We start from the raw sequence: 18,808 nt of genomic DNA on the forward strand, positions 1-18,808 counted from the left end.
GAATAATAATAATAATAATAATAATAATAATAATAATAATAATAATAATAATAATAATAATAAATTTATTCTTATATCCCCCCCATCTCCCCGAGGGGACTCGGGGCGGCTCACAACAATAATAATAATAAAAAAGTGACAAATTAAGCAATAATCCCTCTGAGGAGTGGCTTAAAGAGCTGTGTATGTTTAGCCTCTGAAGAGAAGGTTGATAGGAGTCATGAGAGCCACATTTAAATATTTGAAAGGATGCCATAAGGAAAAGAGAGCAGACCTTGTTTTCTGCTGCCCTGGAGACTAGAAAAGGAGATTCTACCTAAACATTAGGAAGAACTTCCTGGCTATAAGGAGAGCTGTTTAACAGTGGAAGTCTGCCTCAGAGTCTGGTGGAGGTTGTTTCTTTGGAGGCTCTTAAACAAAGGCTGGACGGCCCTCTGTCCAGGGTGTTTTGATTGTGCTTTTCCTGCATGGCAGAAGGGAGTTGAACTGGATGGCCCATGCGGTCTCTTCCAACTCTAGGGACCTCATCACAATAGAACATGAATCCACTTTAAATCCAGTTTCTTCTTCCTGCAGAATTCTGGGGCTTGTAGTTTAGGGAAGAGCTTTTAAACTGCTCAGCCAGACAGTCCTGGGGCTCACTAAACTACAAACCCTAGAATTCTTCAGGAGGCAGAAACCGGATTTAAAGTAGTGCAATGAGGCTGTAGGATTCCATGATGCTATGATTCTATCCCCTTTGCAAAGGCAGAGAGCTGACGCATTATCCCAAAGAGCTTGCAGGGTTTGTTCAGGTTGCTACGCTGTATCTGGCTATGCATAATTAAAATACTTCTTAATTATAAAAGGTATTTCTTCCCTGCACATAGAAGGCTAACATTTCATGGGGGGAGGTTTTTATTAATCTTTACTTGACATATTTCTTCTAAGTAGAGGAAATGTGCCATTTCTCCCAGTAGGAACATCTGCCTTTTGAAGGTGATATCAATTTGGACAGAAGCATATTTACTACTTAATGCTATTTCTCTGAAAAATAGGGTTCAATTTTGAAGGGGAGAGTGGACAAGGGATTAGAATCTGACCCTTGTGATCCCATGCAACTAGGCTCGGGACACTGGTCCCGTTACCGAAGCCAGCCTTTCCATTCAGGGGTGGAATGCTATTGTTTTTGGAAAGCCCATTGGATCCTGAAGCCCTGTCCTTTGGGGAGGAGAACTGCTTTGATAGATGATAAGAACGCAGAGTTGTGTAACATTGCAGCAGTGGCTGGGTTTACACTTCCCCGGTCTATAAATAATTCCCTTCGCCTTTACAGCTTCCAGCAGGGAGATGGCTGCTTGTGATAGAGGTGACTGCCATGTGTTTTCAGCAAAACATGTGACTGTTGGGGGCGGAGGGAAGGAGGAAGGAGCAGAGGATCCAAGTTGCCGCTAAGGACCCAAAACTGCAGCGGAGGAGGCTCTGAATCAAGGTGGATCTGTCAGCCAATGACTCATGAGCTCTCCCTTAGCTGGCATTACCGCTGTTCTAGTTTAAAGCGCTGCCTAAAATATTTAAGAGGAGCAAAGGAAGAAGAAGAGTGTGGATTGCAAGCGCTCCTTTCTTCACAGGCTGCCTTTTGTTTGCCGATGCCTAAATAGCTCCATCCATCCGCTCTGCTTTCCCACAAAGTAGGGGGGGAAGCAAACTCCTTCTGCCTTTGTAAGAGGATCCTTGCACAACTCAATTGCAGCTTCATCCTCCATCATCCCATAAAACGTAGGCTGCATTGAGTCTGGTAGCAGCCCAAACTCAGTCTTCACCATCAGCTGCCTATAGTTGTTATTTTTATTTGTTTATTTATACCCCGCTTTATCTCTCTGGGAGATTCAAAGTGGCTTTAACTCCCTCTTTATCTGTGAAGCTTATGTGGCCCCTTTTGTAGCAAAGCAAAGGCCTCCCATTTCTCTCACACATCTCATAGCACTATTTTAGTCTTGCCAGATGCTTGTACTCTCTTCATTTTTGTGAATGTGTATACAAAATACACACATTATACTAGAGATACCGTTGTAGGATAGGCTTCGATGATACAATAGATACATTGCATTGCCCAAACCTGCATGCTTTTTGTTGTCTAATTGCTGTTTATTGATATGGGTGCCTTGATGCTCATGTAGTTGCACATAATGTTCTCTGAACTGAATACAAGGAAAGTGGGCTTTCATCAACAGATTAAAACACATGCTCAGATCTCCCATGAAGGGAATCGAATGGACAAGGAAATCAGAGTCTCAGAGGAAAAAGGGTTCAGTGTAGGCCTCAGGACAAAGATAGACAACTTTGAGCCTGTGCTCTGTATTTTAATCTAGAATACTCCGGGGTATTTATTTATTTATTTATAGTATTTATATTGCGCCCTTCTCACCCCGAAGGCGACTCAGTGCGGATCACATTATACATATAAGGCAAACATTCAATGCCTTGATATAGAAGAAAGACAAAGACAAACGCTGGCTCCGAGCTGGCCTCAAACTCATGACCTCTTGGTCAGAGTGATTGGTCTCAGCTGGCTGCAGCTGGCTGCTCACCAGCTTGCGCCACAGCCCGGGTATTAATGGACTGCCCAGAATGCTCCCAAAATGGTGTGAAATAACCTGGATAACTAGGTACAGTAAAGTCTCACTTATCCAACACTCGCTTATCCAACGTTCTGGATTATCCAATGCATTTTTGTAGTCAATGTTTTCAATACATTGTGATGTTTTGGCACTAAATTCATAAATACAGTAATTACTACATAGCATTACTGCGTATTAAACTAATTTTTCTGTCAAATTTGTTGTATAACATATTGTTTTGGTGCTTAATTTGTAAAATAATAACCTAATTTGATGTTTAATAGGCTTTTTCTTAATCTCTCTTTATTATCCAACATATTCGCTTATCCAACATTCTGTTGGCCCGTTTACGTTGGATAAGCGAGACTCTACTGTATTTTAATGGTGATGATTGCTAAATAAGAGGAGATTAAGGCTTATGGGCAGAGAATGGGGCTCGACAAAAGTTAGAAGATAGGACAGGCAGTCAAGACTGAAGCAAAAGGGGGATTTTCAATGGGAAAAAGGATGGTCAAAGAACCATAGGATCATGGAACCATCTGATTGTAAGAGACCTCAAGGGCTATCCAATCCAACCCCTTCAGTTGTTAGGAAGACACAATCCAAGCACTCCCAGCAGATGGCCATCAGGTCTCAGTGTTAAAACCTCTGCACATGTTTAAGGTCTGTGGGTGTCAATGTGTGCAAGGAAGGAGGAGGCAAGTAGGGTGAGCTGAGGAGGTTGGCAGCAGGGCTGGTAGGGAGGAATATACAGTATCAGTGGTTTCCAGACTTTGAACTTCCATTCCCAGAAGCCCCAGCCAGCTTAGCCAGCAGCAGGGAATTCTGGGAATTGAATGCTGAGACATCTGGATGGAAGACCAATGTTTGAGAAATATTGAGACCAAGAATAACATTGAAGCTGTGTGTCACCAAACAAGTTTGCAATCCACAGATTGGTCACTCCTCTCCAAATCAAAACAGTTTCACTCCATTCTGCTTTGCTCAGACCTCTTTGCCTGGAATAACCCTGTGTCCAGTTCTGGGCAAAGTGATTCAATAATGATATTGAGAACTTGGAAGGTATCCAAAAACTGTTACTAAAATGATGAAAGGTGTGAGAATCCCTCTGAGGAGCAGTTTAGGGAGCTGAGGTGTGTTGCACTTGGAGAAGAGAAGGCGGAGAGAAGGGACATAAGAGCCAGATGTTGAAAGGATGTCCCATTGAGGAGAGGTAAAACTTGCTTTTTTGCTGCTCTAGAAACTTGAACACAGTGGCGCCATGGATTCAAATTGCAGGAAAAGAGATTCCACCTAAATATTAGGAAGAACGTCCTGATATTCAGAACTGTTTGACAGTGGAATCCTCTTGCTTCCTGAGAGTCTGGTGGAGTCTCCTTCTCTGAAGGGTTATTAAGCAGAGGTTGGATGGCCATCTGTCAGGAAGGCTTGGATTGTGTGTTCCTGACAGGAATTGAACTGGATGGCCCTTACAACTCTAAAAGCCCAAGAAAGGAAGCCTGCTGGTTGCGGTACCTACTGTCCATATGGGCTGAACTTCACCAGGCGGTGAGTTTGCCGAGGCATTCCTGTTGGCAGTGCTGGTGCCAAGCTTTGACAGCCTCTGGATTTTGCGGCCTGCAGAAGTAGTTCTGCTACTAAAAATAGTGCTTTAATTGCAAGCTTGTGGTGGCCAATTCCTCAGCAGCAAGAAGTGGGCTGCTATTACTTGCTGGGTGAAGAAGGACGGAAGGAGGCTTTGGGTTCCAGTTGGCTGCAGCAGAGCAGCTCCTGCTAATTGCTCCGGGAGGCAGCCCTGCGGCTCTTGCTAATTGCCAGGCCGAGAGAAGGGCCAGCACCCGGCTGCAGCCTTCATTCCTTGTGCTGCAGACTCACATTGCAGGGCTCCTGGCTGCCAGAAACAGCTGTTTCTTCATAAGGCCTAAGTGAACATTCAGCAAAAGGGCCAGGGCTTCATCCCTTTGGCACATAAACTTAAAGGCCTTGGAGCAGGTGACCGTGTGTCCTCTAGGGATTTATTTAGCCATTGCTGCCTGTCAGAGCACCCGTCTTTAATCTCTGTGGTAGTGGCTGGTCAGTGATTGAGCCTTTGTGATCCCATTATTGTCTTCAATGGAATAGAACTACACAGGGTTTCAGTGGGATTTGAGCACACCAATCCCTGCGTTGATGGCCTTCGTTATGTGTCATACTAATGAAGATCTTACTGCTGAGTATGCCGTTTCCAAAATCTATTGCACTTCTTTAAATTTTACATATATGTACATAATGGGATTTCTTGGAGTGGAATCACCATCAGAACTATTTACTGAATTTGTGTAAAGAACAAAATAGAAAGAAGGGGGAAGGCAAATAAGCCAGGCTCACTAGCTACTATGTTATGTCAAGAAAGCATATATCTTTAAGTTTTGCCACCAAAATGGTAATCATGAGAAGGGTTTTAGCATCTATCAAGAGGTAATTCTAAGCAATCCACCAAAATGCAAAATCCAGGACCCCACAGGTCCGTTCTGGAATAATTCTTACTAACATTACAGGGCTTTCCATTAGAACTATAGACAATTTGTAATTTTGCAGGACAGCTTAAATAACTTGGGAACCACTTAGAAGTCTTGGTTTTTTAGCTGTATGTTCTGAAACATAATTGGCCAAATTTGGCTTTCCACATCTTCTTGGACTGCAGTTCCTGGGCATAGGTAAGGAATGACTGTCACATCCGAAAAGCTGCACTTTGCTTTCTTCAAAGTGATAGATCAGTTCTTTAAGATGCCACCAAGTCAAGTTCTGACTCTGAGCTGTATTTCCTACTTACTGCTCTCTAGATTTGGAAACTAAGCTTGGTTTGCCTGGAAGTAGTACTAGCAATGTAAACTGCGCTCCCTACAAATCTTGCATTGCTGGGGTGAGGGGTCTAAATCCTGGCAATAACAGTCTTGGTAAGCAAATAGTACCGGCTTTTCCAGTCTTGGTATCTAATGTGGGAGAGGTGTAAATGCATCCATAATCAAAACATGGCAGGAACACCTCTCTGGAGGTTTAAGCAGATGTGAGGATAGCTCTCTTGTCTGTGTCCATAAGACATTTCTCTTTGAGTTTTCTCATCCTCATCAGTCAACAACCTATACTCACACACACCAGTCCTTGACATAACACTACTTGTTTTGTTGTCCTTCTGAAAATAACTGCAATAGCTTATGTCTCTGCTGAGGATGGATGTCTGTTCACCAAGCGATTCCGAAGTCCAGATTTGCTTTGAATCAGAGATAGATGAGCAGAGCACTTTGGCTACCTCTTGGGAAGGTGGCTGCTTTTCTTCCTCCTCCTCCGTTCTGCAGACACTCTCTGGCAACCTGTGCTGACAACGCAGCGGAAAGAAACCTGCCGGGCAAGGGGGGAAAACATTGCTTCAGAACACGCGGGCCGTGCCAGTTGCCAAGGGAGGAGCAGCATTCTGCTTCGTCACGTCCCAGCCGTTCACAAAGAAATGCTTCTGCCTCAAGCTCTGGCTGCAAGACTCCACTTGTGGCTCCTGAGCCTCGGCCAAAGACCTTCTGATTTGCAGCAGTGATGCATGACTTTGGTGAATGACTTCTAAAAGGACAGCCCTGTTAGTCTTTTGCAACTAAAGCAACAAAGTTCTGTATTGCATCTTAGGTCCACCAAAGCTCATGCTATAAGTATTGGTCTTTAAGATGTCACAAGACTTTTGTTGTTATTGGTCAGATGAGCAATCATATTCTCTAGCAATGGTCTTGGCCCATGTTTTGTTCAAAATGAATTCATCCCTTGATCCATTTTTCACTGGATGGATGATACTAGCTCCTTGTTCACCTTTTTGGAAGCTAAATTTCTACTGACTTATGATCTGGCTTTTCTACTTTCACCAGTTTCAGATCCTTTAAACACCTGTACCGGGGTTTGTGTGCCCTGAGAGCAGCTGCATTTATCTTGCAGACAACCTTCCTGTTCCCTAGGAAATGTGACTTTATTCAACTCATTTAAGGCATTTGTTTATTGCTTCATGATGCAATGATACAAAGGGGGTAAATGATAGTAGGAAGTATATCGCCTATGACATAGAAAAGAATACACTTGATAGCATTTAACATTAAATGCTAAAAATCAACCAAGTTGTTGACCATAACTATGTCTCATATAAGTGGATTGTCTACTTTATGTGCTGTGTAAAATACTTTTATCTGTTCTGAGTTTTCTATAATTCAGATTTGTCAGATGACCTTTATGTTGTTCTTTTTTTACATTGATTCCTAACTGAAACCATCCTTAAATGTTACATAAACTTTGCTTATAGGGAAATGGCTTCCATCTGTATAATTTGCTTTCACTTTTCTACACTTCTTCCAGCTCTGTGGCATCCTTTCCACTGGCTACCTGAGCATATACAGTATTCCAAGAGAGATCCCAAGATCCCTCTTTAAGATTCTTTTCTTGATGATCCCATCATGGAACTTGCATTTCTCATAAATAGGAAATAACTTGAAGGCACACAAGAGTATCAGACATGTTTTGCAGGGGTCCAGGATTTCCCATGTGTATTCAGCAGGCTAAGAAGGACTTGAACAGCCTGGTGATTTGAAGGTGTACATTCAAACACATACACTAGAGCCATGTGAAGTTTGTATAGTGGAAAGATCTGCTCCCCTTTATGGTGAAAGGAGAAATGTTTTCCCATCCTGTAAAATTCATGGAGTCGACATAATTGATTTTTGCTAATTCAGTTATTTCCCCATTCGATTGCAGTATCATCTCTAAACATCTCTAGACCCTTCAGTGTAATTCCATGGTCAATTTCTGCTGGAAGCTGATGGTATATCCCGCTTTTTATCCTAATAGAGATCCAAGTGGCTTATCACAACAGCTTAGAAAAAGAGTATTGTATGCTGCCTTGAGCCTCCCTAAGTACCCCAAAGGCACACAGGTGTTTCAAAAACCTCAGAGTACAATTTGTATTTTGCTTTTTTAATGAAGGTTTGAGTTTTATATCTTTTAAATATATATTTAACATAGGTAGAAAACACTAAAATGAAAACATTTTATTTTTTATGAAGTATTAATCTATTCAGGTGAGTCTGTAAATACCCCACTTCTCTCATATTTGAACAGTTTCTTTTTAAAATTACAGGAATAATCTTTATTTCATGAGAACTGTATTTTAAAATAGTCAGTGAAGTAATTATATAATACGATGGTGGGTCAAAAAGTTTTGCCTCTTGTGTCATAAAAACGTTATGAATGAACATATAACAGCAGAAGTTGCTACAGATCATAGTCTGAACTATCCTCTCCACAAAACTACCGTTCAACATAGTCATCATCAATTTGTACACATTTGTGCCATCGTTTAACCCAGGCTTCAAAACCATTTTGGAAAAATTTAGGGTTTTGTTTCGTGACCCATGTTTTAACGTCATTCAAGTCATTGAATCTGAAACCATGTAGGTTGTGTTTCAGAGGTCCAAATAGATAAAAGTCAGAAGGGGCCACATCATAAACATTCTTCAAGCGATTATAGATTTCCTTAGGTGCACAACCTTCTTTTGCCAGAAATTCAGTGATGACTCTCTTTTAACTTCAGATCATGATTCTAATCAGTCAATTTGAACAAGAAAAGACTATTATCAGTAGAGTACGGTTGTTCTAACATCTCATATGCATGGGCAATCCAGTAGCTGTGAAAGAAATAAACCTTAGATCAGTGGAAGCATTATTTTTTGACCCATCCTTGTATATTAACAGTAACGACAACAAAATGAAATAATTTTGGTAAGAATGTAAATAAATTAAGTCAAAGGCAGATGAATAGGATTCTCTGTTGTGGAGTGATAGTCTTAGGATCATAGAAATATAGAGCTCAGGAGACATTAAATGACTGCTGATATTTGGAGGAGTCTAGGAACTTTACTTCCTTTCCCTGTCTTGCTTATTAAAGAAGATAAGAGCTCTGCTAGATCAGCTCATTCTGTGGTAGTAATTATTCATTAAAAGTACGTATTTCCAAAAGTAATGACTTCTCCTTAGATTCCATTTTTCTGCTATAGCTTGCTTGCTTATAAAAGAAATTAATTGTTTTCTCCTTTCACTCCTGCCATTTTTGCATTCATAAAAATCTTCCCCAATCTAAAATGATTGAGTTCAGAGATGAAAACTTTTATAAACTTGCATGACTTAAGAGAGAGGTTTGAAGGATCATGTTCAGACATTAGTGGCTGTAAATGTGAGTCCCAAAGTTACAAGATCTGACTCTGCCTTGTGATCTTGTTAGTATTGAACAAGTGCCCACCCTAGCTTTTGTCAAGTATTAACCTTCATAACCTTCATGTTTTTAAGAAACACATGGGTCCTGGGGGACACTTTAACCATTCCTGATATACATTTCCATAACCAAGAAAATTCAGGCAAAAGTGAACAGTCTCATCTCCACCTCCATGGGCCAGTCCTACATTTTGAAGACTTGAATTTGAATGTTTGCATGTTTGCAAAAAATAGAACATACGGTTTGAACGTAAACTGGGAAAATACGTTCCTTTCTTCATTAGTATCTTTTCTGATAGAAGCCTAATGATGAAGAGCTATCTTCAGCTTGGTTCATTTAGAAGTACAAACAAAAGATTAAATTGTGTATACAATGTTGAGAAGTTGGTGTTTTAGGATAACTGCTGCAATAAGAAACAGTCAGTTGAAACTATTCCCATTGTGGTACGTAAAGTGGGCAGGATGTGAATGAATCTGTTGTCAAACCTGACAAATCTCCCTCTTTCTGTGGAAGTTGATATGATATGATCTGGAAATGCCCCTGTCCCTCATAACTCATTTATTTCCAAAAATAGTGGCAGAAGTCATGATTGTTTTTTCCTATGGATGCGGAACATTTGTAGGTTTCGTGGTCAAGGAAGTGTTGCCTTGCAAATGTATGTTGAACTATGTAGGAGTTCCCCACCCATACCATTAAAATCCACCCCACCAAAGAATTGGGTGCCCTTTTCCTCTCCTCAAAGAAAATCCCATCTGTCTGTTGGCAAATCCTCCAGAATCTTGCATGGACTTAAGTGGTTAAGTGGTTGCATCTCTTAGAATAGAAACCTATTGCTCTGAGCTGTTACCATGGAAACAACAAAACTGGGAATGTCCTTTATTTATTAATGGGGACATTTCCCTGGTAAATAAAAGGAAATTCCCAAATGTAGATGCTGCCAAGCTGCACAGCACCAGCGGACCCCACTGCTGCAAATTCTGGGGAATTGCACTGTTTGTCCCAAGCTAACACTTTGGTCAGAGATAGGACAACGCATATCCTGGTACAACCCAGGGGTTTGGGGGAGCTTCCTAAGGGTTGGAGGTTAATCCCGTCAGATTCTACGCATCCTGTGTTACATCCTATCTGGTCTGTTGTGTCACAGCTGGAATGAGATGCTGTGGTCCAAATCGAACAGTCAAATTATATCAATTGTTGAGTGGAATGTCAACGTGCATTTTAATCCCATAGATTCAGTGGGCCTTGTCTAGTCAGGACTAAAATAGGATTTATTCCTCAGAATGATGGGCGATCCAGAAAGAACAAAAGGCCTGCTTGAAACAGGGCAACTTAAATTCATGAAAGGTCAACCAGCTCTTCCAAGTTTCTGAGGACTGCCTTGGTGTTCAAAAAATGCATACATCGTTGTATGCCTTCAAGTTGTTCTCCAGGCTGTGCTGCAGGCTGGTGAGCTGCCAGCTGCAACAAATCACTCTGACCAAGAGGTCATGAGTTCGAGGCCAGATCGGAGCCTGCGTTTGTCTCTGTCTCTGTTCTATGTTAAGGCATTGAATGTTTGCCTTATATGTGTGCAATGTGATCCGCCCTGAGTCCCCTTCGCGGTGAGAAGGGCGGAATATAAATACTGCAAATAAATAAATAAATAAACTTATGGTGGCCCTGAGGCAAGTCCATCTTGGCAAGATATTTTCAGAAGTAGGTTGCCTTTACTTTCTTCCAAGGCTGAGAGTGACTTGCTTAAGGTCACCCTCTGGATGCCAGTGCTGACCTGGTCTCCAGAGTCATAATCCAATACTTAAACCACTACACCAAACACTATGGCCACTCTATCTATGGGGGGGGGGGGGATCTTCCTGAGCATTCTGTGGTTAATGTGAAACCATAAATAATGGCAAACACTGTTATTTTCAGTGGGATGAGTGACAAAAGGACTGAGAAGAGGGTGTCACTTGTACAAGAGGCCCTAAGTGAATAAGTGAAATGGTGGATAAGTAAAACCATGCGTATTTTTGTTCTGCGAATATAAGGATCTTACTGTACTGCTCTCAGGTGATAAAATATTTTCCAGGAATTGAAACAGTTTGTAGCTTCGATATCTAAGAAAAGTTATCATGGCCTCTGTGTCTGTCAGAAAATTTATCAACATTTTTTTTCTTATTTGAATGGCTGAGGGTCCTTGCTGTTTTGACAATGAACATCTGATATGCTTTGAATCCACTGGTTTCTTCAGTTCCTTTAGTATACAAACACTCCTCCCTTCCCCCTCCCCACTTCTTCTGTAATTAAAATGGATGTTTAATATGTTCTTTAATTTATGGTTGTTTTGGTTTCTGTCTGCACTTTGTGGCATTGAATGTTTGCTGCTGTTTGTTGTAAACCGCCCTGAGTCCCCATGGGAAGATAGAACGGGATAGAAATAAAGTTTAGTAGTAGTAGTAGTAGTAGTAGTAGTAGTAGTAAAGCATTCACGGCGCAGTTATTGAATATTTTCTTTTTTCCCTGTGCTTGTTAGGACATAAGCTATTTTCCCCAAGACTATAATACAGATTTAGCCCTATTTCTGGATTCTTTAGGAGACTACAAATGCAGCATTTACTTCTAATGGATGTTGTGTCTCTCCAAGGAACCTTCCAGATTATGCTATAAAGATGCAAGACACTGAGGTCTGAGTCTGGCCAGGAAGCCCTTGATTCCTAGGTTCGTCAAAGGCTTCTAACCTCCACATAGGATTTGGCCTTTCAGGATGATCATCCTGACCTCAGTGCCATTCATGACTTAGCTCAGATACATGCTGCACAATATCTGGGTTGTACTAGTGACCTTGCAGCTGGATGATTTTCCTCTGCAGTCAAGTCTTAGGCAAATTTCATTCAACCTGCATGATGTGCAAGTGCTTAAAAACCAGGTTCTAGAGAATCAGCTAAAAACACCTGGTGAGTGAGAAATTACTCAAACTCATCCATACCTGAATGAGGAGTTTGTGGATTCCTGAAAAAACTGTCTGTGATTAATCCCTTATTTTAGAAACTAGATTTGACACTTGGTTCATGGTACAAATCTGAAACTTCAGCTGCCATGATTGTCTGTTCTGCTTCAACCATGGTCCTTCCCAGTTGGGTGGGTTTTGTTTGCAAAAGACATTATAAAGTATAATGGAACTCTGGTCCTAAAATAAAAAATGTTGTGGAGTAGCAGGTTGTCACATTTTTATCAGAAAGTTTTTCATTGTCTTCAGCCACATGCACAGACCTAATGCGCAGGTCATTAAATTAATAGGTGTCATATTCTGAGGGGTCTTTTGGGTGGGGATGGCAGTCACATACTTTTTAACATTCCTGGGGTTGAATTCATTTATAGCTTGTGTTTTATCCTGACCCAAAGTGTCTTATAACAAAAGTTTACCATAAAGTTATTTCATGCTGTCTTGAGATACTTACATGTGGTTTGGGACAAATATTTTATGTATTAAAACAAATAAAATGCTACTAAAACCTAATGGTAAAACGTTAAGAATTTAAACTAGATACTATATAAAAACATCCATAATTTAAAGTCCTGTAAACTAATTATAAAAGCCGAGGAAATGACAATAAAAAGGTAGCACATGAACCCCACTAAAATACAGTAGAGTCTCACTTATCCAACACTTGCTTATTCAACGTTCTGGATTATCCAACGCATTTTTGTAGTCAATGTTTTCAATATATCATGATATTTTGGTGCTAAATTCATAAATACAGTAATTACTACATAGCATTACTGTGTATTGAACTACTTTTTCTGCCAAATTTGTTGTCTAACATGATGTTTTGGTGCTTCTTTTGTAAAATCATAACCTAATTTGATGTTTAATAGGCTTTTTCTTAATGCCTCCTTATTATCCAACGTATTCGCTTATCCAACATTCTGCCGGCCCGTTTATGTTGGATAAGTGAGACTCTACTGTACTTTTCTCTCATAATTTCTTGCCACATTGAGTGTTCTGGGAGGCATCGTTTCCAATGTTTGGATGACCAAAAGCTCACCAGCCCTGTCTTACCAGATTTCACTCCACTCTTGGGTTTAGGAGGCTCTGATGAGGGCTTACAAAGTTCAGTAACTGGGCAGATTTAGCCCTCAGAGTCACAGTCCAAAAGACATAACAAAGGAAAAAGTAATTTGGAGGAAGGAGACAAAAAGGAAGCTCAGACAGTGAAATTGAAAATGTTGTTCAGAATGTGTATCTGAATCAGACTTTTTTGTTTTTCTATTTCAGGCTCATATTAAATTTCCTATGGACTACCCATATTCACCTCCTACCTTCAGATTCCTGACCAAAATGTGGCATCCCAACATTTATGAGGTACGCATAATGTGAGCTGCACAATGTGCTCTGGTTATTTCCCCTTGTCTTCTTCACAAGCACCCCTCATTTATTTTCACCACCATGAAAGCTGAAAACATACTCTTGAGTTATGTCTATGCAAGAAAACAAGGCTACAGGTCAATTGCAGTCTCTTTTGCTCTACTTTTCCTTGTTGACAAATGTAGCTGATAACAGCTGCGTGTGTGGTTTTTTTCACCATCTCTCCCATATGGTAAAAGGAAGTTCACAGTGTTTGTATCTTCTGCTTGCTGTCAAGGTCTTATTTACTTGCTTGCCCCACTCCTGGGGAAGAGACTGGAAAGACTGTTGCGTTGTGCTAAAAAGGGAAACACAGCAAAAGGTGATAGGCTGTCAAAACAGTTCTTACAGAAGAGAAGCAGAGAAGTTTACCAAAGTCTAGGTGGATTCTCTAGCAATTTGAATTATCTATTCTCTGAAACAGCAGAAGGCATACTTCCCCGATTGTCTGTATGATGTCAATGCAGATATAGATAGATACATAGATAGATAGATAAATGCAATGTGCATAATTAGGACTGAGTTACAACAAAACCACAGGGCCTAATCACACCAAATTTGGCCACAATACAGAGTGTTTGAAAAAGATCTCCCTAGTTTTAATGTGAATTACATTACCGTGTACTCATCACTTTCCAAGGAGTGGCCATCAAAAAAGGAAGGGAGAGAGAATGTGTGTGTGTGTGTGTGTGTGTGTGTGAGAGAGAGAGAGAGAGAGAGAGAGAGAGAGAGAGAGAGAGAGAAGAGAAAGAAAAGACAAGGCCAGAAAAATCCCATTGTTACCCAACTTGAATACCATTGAATAGCCTTGCAGCTTCAAAGCCTGGCTGCTTCATACCTAGGGGAATTCTTTCTAGGCCACCTAGAATGCCATGAAGAAAACCCCACTTAGAACTACGCCACAGTAACACGTGGCCGGGCACAGCTAATAGGTGTGTATGTGTGTATGGATGGCTGAGGCTTCTGAGCTTCCCCTTGCTCTCTACCAGCCACTACATTAGGGATAGGAACCATTTCCTTCTGTGTGTTGTATCCCTCTATGCATATACCAGATTAAATATCTGTTTTTCCTCTGTAGTCTCTTTCAAAAACGGTTACCTTCAGCCTGTCATTATTTTGTGAGACTACAGAGGAAAATGGATAGTAGCCTACCAGCTGTTAGGAATTGTAGGAGTTGAAGTTCAAAACATTTGGAGGGCCCAAGTTGGCTCATGCCTGATTTAGATGCTGGTCTGAGTTGGGCTGGTCAACATCAGGGCTGTGTTGTTCAAGCATATTATGAGAACAACCGTTCTGTGATAACGGTGCAGATCGCATTCTGTACACGCTTCACGCTCAGTCGAAATGCATCTTTACCAGATTGGATCCACACTGAAAAGAAAATCATCTGGCAGTCCTCGGACAATTTGAGCATCAGAAAATGTGAAAGCATCCACTCAGCAATCGTCAAGGTGATTTCGCTTATGAGCAGGCCATGGCACTGCGGATGTCATTCGGAGTTTGAAGAGGATTCTGCCTGCCGATTTAACACAGCATCCTTACAAAACAAATTGTACAATATGATTTTTAAAACCCATTAAAACATAACTGTTTTATGCATATTCAGAAATATATATATAATATTTCTAGATAGCTTAGTTCATTTTTATACCCTTTCAAAATGTGGGAGATCTTTACACCCCACCTTGTAGAATTAAGGCAAATACTGAACAAATAATAGATAGGCCACTGTTATCTGTATGAAATTGTTGACAGCCTGTCTGGTTTGTGCAGCAAGATTGTGCAGACTGGATTATAACAAAAACCAGGACATAATGGCTGGGCTGTGGTGCAGGCTGGTTAGCAGCCAGCTGCAACAAATCACTCTGACCAAGAGGTCATGAGTTCGAGGCCAGCCCAGTGCCTGCGTCTGTCTCTATCTCTGTTCTATGTTATGGCATTGAATGTTTGCCTTATATGTGTAATGTGATCCGCCCTGAGTCCCCTTCAGGGTGAGAAGGGCAGAATATAAATACTGTAAATAAGTAAAATAAATAAAGATTGCCATCATATCCTGGAATCAGTGCAAACAATCCAATTTACCATCTGAGAGCCAGTGTGGGGTGATGGTTTGAATGTTGGATTGTAACCCAGGAATTATAGAACCAATGAGTTGGAAGAGACTGCAAGGACCATCCAGTCCAAGCCAGGGTTTCGAATTCCTGTTTGGCCATGGAAATCCTTGGACAAGTAGCCTTGGGAAAGTCACACTCTCTCAGCCTCAAAGGAAGCCAATGGCAAACCGATGTTAAAAAATCCTCTCAAGAAGCAAACCCTCACGATAGTATCACTTTTAAGACCGACATGAGTCAGAATCAGCTTGAAGGCACACAAAAACAACAACAACCTTAAGTATGATTTGAAAAATGAAAGCTTGGATTCTAAGTTGTGGCTATCCCAATGGATAACGAAATTAAAAACAAAGAGAAGAAACAGATTGTGAAATATCAAGACCTACAAATGGAGCTTCACGGTCCCTGGGAAAAGGCCATTGTGATTGCAATAGTGAGAGTAATTCAGAATGGTCTCCTCATACCTGACTAAATCACAATATTACAACAACAAAAAGTGACACTGCTTGAAATGTGCCACATTAACAATGCCTCATGAATTCCTAGATTTCAGGGTAGAAACCTAATCGTTCTGATCTGACGGCAACAATTCCAAAATAGAGGCACGCACAATAGTAGACTGTGATGATGCCCATGCCCACCTCCCATACACTCCTGCACTATTGTTTTTGCAGAAAGGATAATAGTCTGTGCTCTGCAGGGGTCCAGAGTGATGGAGAAGCCATTGGCTCCGTATGATGTGGCTTCCTTTGTGTTTTACGATGCTGTTTTAAATACTAAGGGAATTGCTGTGTCCTGACCACAAAGTGTTTGACAGAAGGCGAGACAAAGAGGAGAGTGCGCTCCAAGTCGGCAGGTTGTGTTGACAAGGCAGGCTGATCCGCAGAGCGTGCACGTTGCCCCTCTTCTTCTGTGCCTCCCTCTTTGTCCCAGCCTCACTTCACTTCAGGCATTGAATGCCAGGCAGGGCCAGATCTCTCTGGAGCAGAAGGGCTTTTGTTTGGCAGCCTGTAGCTCCCAGGAGCCAGGAAGCCGGAGCAGATGCCTTTCTGCTGAGAGCTCTGGCTCCCCCAGCTGGAGAGTCTTCCGCTCTGAATTCTTTCCACATGAGCCCAGAACACAAACACAGCCATAGTTACGGGTTATGCATCCATGGGGTCAACCTGAAAACAGAGATTTCTTCTTAATTCCAAAAAACAAACCTTGATTTTTGCCATTTTACTATGCTGTTGTATATAATGGGACTTTGTCCTCCATGATTTTGGTATCCACAAAGCATCCTAGAACTAAACTTCAGCAGATAACTGGGGCTCATTGCATACATTTCAAGGAGGAGGGTTGGCATCTTTAAGCATCACTTTTTAAAACTGAAAGTATAAACTATAGAACTAAAGTATAATTACAAAGGATGTGAGGGAAGAGAAATATATAGAGGATATGAAAGAACCAGTGTAGTGTAGTGGATGGAGCGTTGGTCTGTGACTCTGGAGAGCAGGGTTCAAATCCTTACATCACCCTGGACACTCACCAAGTGACATTGGGCATGTTGCAGTCTCTCAGTCTCAAATGAAGTTGGAAACAACTCGAAGGCGCATATCAGCATCTAAACATGGGATAAGCGTATACGTCTGAAGGGGTCACTTTGGGTTTACTCTCATGTCTTCCTTCTTGGTGTTACCAAGAGTGGAAATAGTTGTTGGTGGTTAGTAAGTGTATGTATGTGTCTGTCCATCCCTTTGAATTATGAATGGGCTTTGGTTCAAAAAATAGTGCAATCGCTGGGCTTTGTTTTTGGTGTAGTGTGTGCCCATCCCTCTCTTACTTTAGGAAATAGTGAAGTACCTGTGCCTTGAGGAGGTAAGATAGGCATAGAAGAAATAATATCACTGAGATGACTATGTCTGCATTTTCTCAGGGCCCTTTACTCTCCAGATTGACACCGAGGGCCTTCAACTTGTAAGGATGTGTCTGTCTGTCTGACTGAGTTTCTCTTCTTCTCTGTCTTGCTAGAATGGAGATGTATGTATTTCAATCCTTCACCCACCTGTAGATGACCCTCAGAGCGGGGAGCTGCCATCGGAAAGGTGGAACCCGACCCAGAATGTCAGGTAAGGCCCGACAGGGGCCAGCCTTGGTGTGGCCAGGTTCCCTAAAGTTCTGCAGGCAGACTTTCTTCGGTTTCAGCACTTTCTGTGTCCCCCTGCACTGTAGAAGAAAACATCTGCATTGAGTGAGCTTTGAAGCTCTTTAGCTTGTGTCTTGAGTCTGTGGCAATTCATTTGGGGTCCACTTTGATGCTTAGGAGCGCTGTTTCATGGGAAATTTGATGATGAGTTTGATGATGACCCAAAGAGCACCTTGTTTGCAGAGCTCATGGTTTTCAGGAAATAGCTACAGGAAGGTTAGCATATTTTAGGTATATAAAAGCTAGAAAAAAAGGACCAGTACTAAAAAAAATTATCAATGGTCAGCCTAGATTTGTAAACTGTACACACAATGCCAACGCTGAATTTGAAACTATAAGGACTAACTAGACATTGCAAAACTAGGGCTTACATTGTTTGTTTGTGTTCTGCCATCCTACCTTTTGAAAGACTGGTGGTGGTGGTGGTGATGACAATGAATGATAAATTATTTAATTTCTTCCCACCTCACCTTGAAACTTGAGACGGGTTAAAGCATAGCTGAAAACACATAATCATTATCTCGAATACACATATTAAAAGGTATTTTTACAAAATGCATCTATTAAAATACATAGAACAAATATTAAAATATAGAGAACACAAGATATGAGTTTAGAAATCATGATTAAATTTGGCTGCTATTCTTATTTATACCCCGCTTTTTTTCTCCTCCAGCTTGAGGTTAAATGGGGGGTCTTTAGAGGTTAGTGGGAGGGATGTGTGCATCCATGCATCTCCATTCCTCCTTAGGGCTGGCTGTCTTTCCTGTATGAGACTTGAGTGGCACAGTGGCCCTGACTCTCTTCTTCTTCTTGCCCCAATCCTCACTTTCTCCAGGACTATCCTACTGAGCGTAATCTCCTTGCTGAATGAGCCCAACACCTTCTCTCCGGCAAATGTGGATGCTTCAGTCATGTTCAGGAAATGGAGGGACAGCAAAGGAAAAGACAAAGAATATGCGGAAATCATTCGGTAAGCCAAAGGAAGGCAGGGATGTTGTCCGACCTCTTGCGGCTCCCTTTCCCCAGCCCTGGGGACTCAAAAGGCCTCATTATAATAATAACTTTAAAAACTTTATTTGTATTCCGCCCTATCTCCCTGAGCAGACTCATTTGCTTCCTGGGCTGCTTCTAGGGAGGAGAAAGAGTGGGTTGAGGGGCTATATCACTTTAACATGGAGTAAATATCCACTGGAAGAGGAGTTACATAGCACAACCCTTGTACTGTATGCCAATGTAGAGCAACCTATGTGG

The 18,808-nt window shown here is 41.4% G+C and overlaps 1 protein-coding gene across 1 annotated transcript in view; it reads left to right on the forward strand.

Moving 5' to 3' along the window:
* ube2r2 (ubiquitin conjugating enzyme E2 R2) overlaps positions 1-18,808 on the forward strand; it is a 79,541-nt gene that overhangs the window by 56,606 nt on the left and 4,127 nt on the right. The window contains exons 2-4 of the mRNA XM_003226367.4: positions 13,130-13,216; positions 17,380-17,477; positions 18,393-18,527. Coding sequence (XP_003226415.1) covers positions 13,130-13,216; positions 17,380-17,477; positions 18,393-18,527 — 320 coding nt within the window. The remainder of the gene's footprint in view (positions 1-13,129; positions 13,217-17,379; positions 17,478-18,392; positions 18,528-18,808) is intronic.

The sequence above is a fragment of the Anolis carolinensis genome, chromosome 2 (assembly GCF_035594765.1).
Source record: "Anolis carolinensis isolate JA03-04 chromosome 2, rAnoCar3.1.pri, whole genome shotgun sequence".
NCBI classification, from domain to species: Eukaryota; Metazoa; Chordata; class Lepidosauria; order Squamata; family Dactyloidae; genus Anolis; species Anolis carolinensis.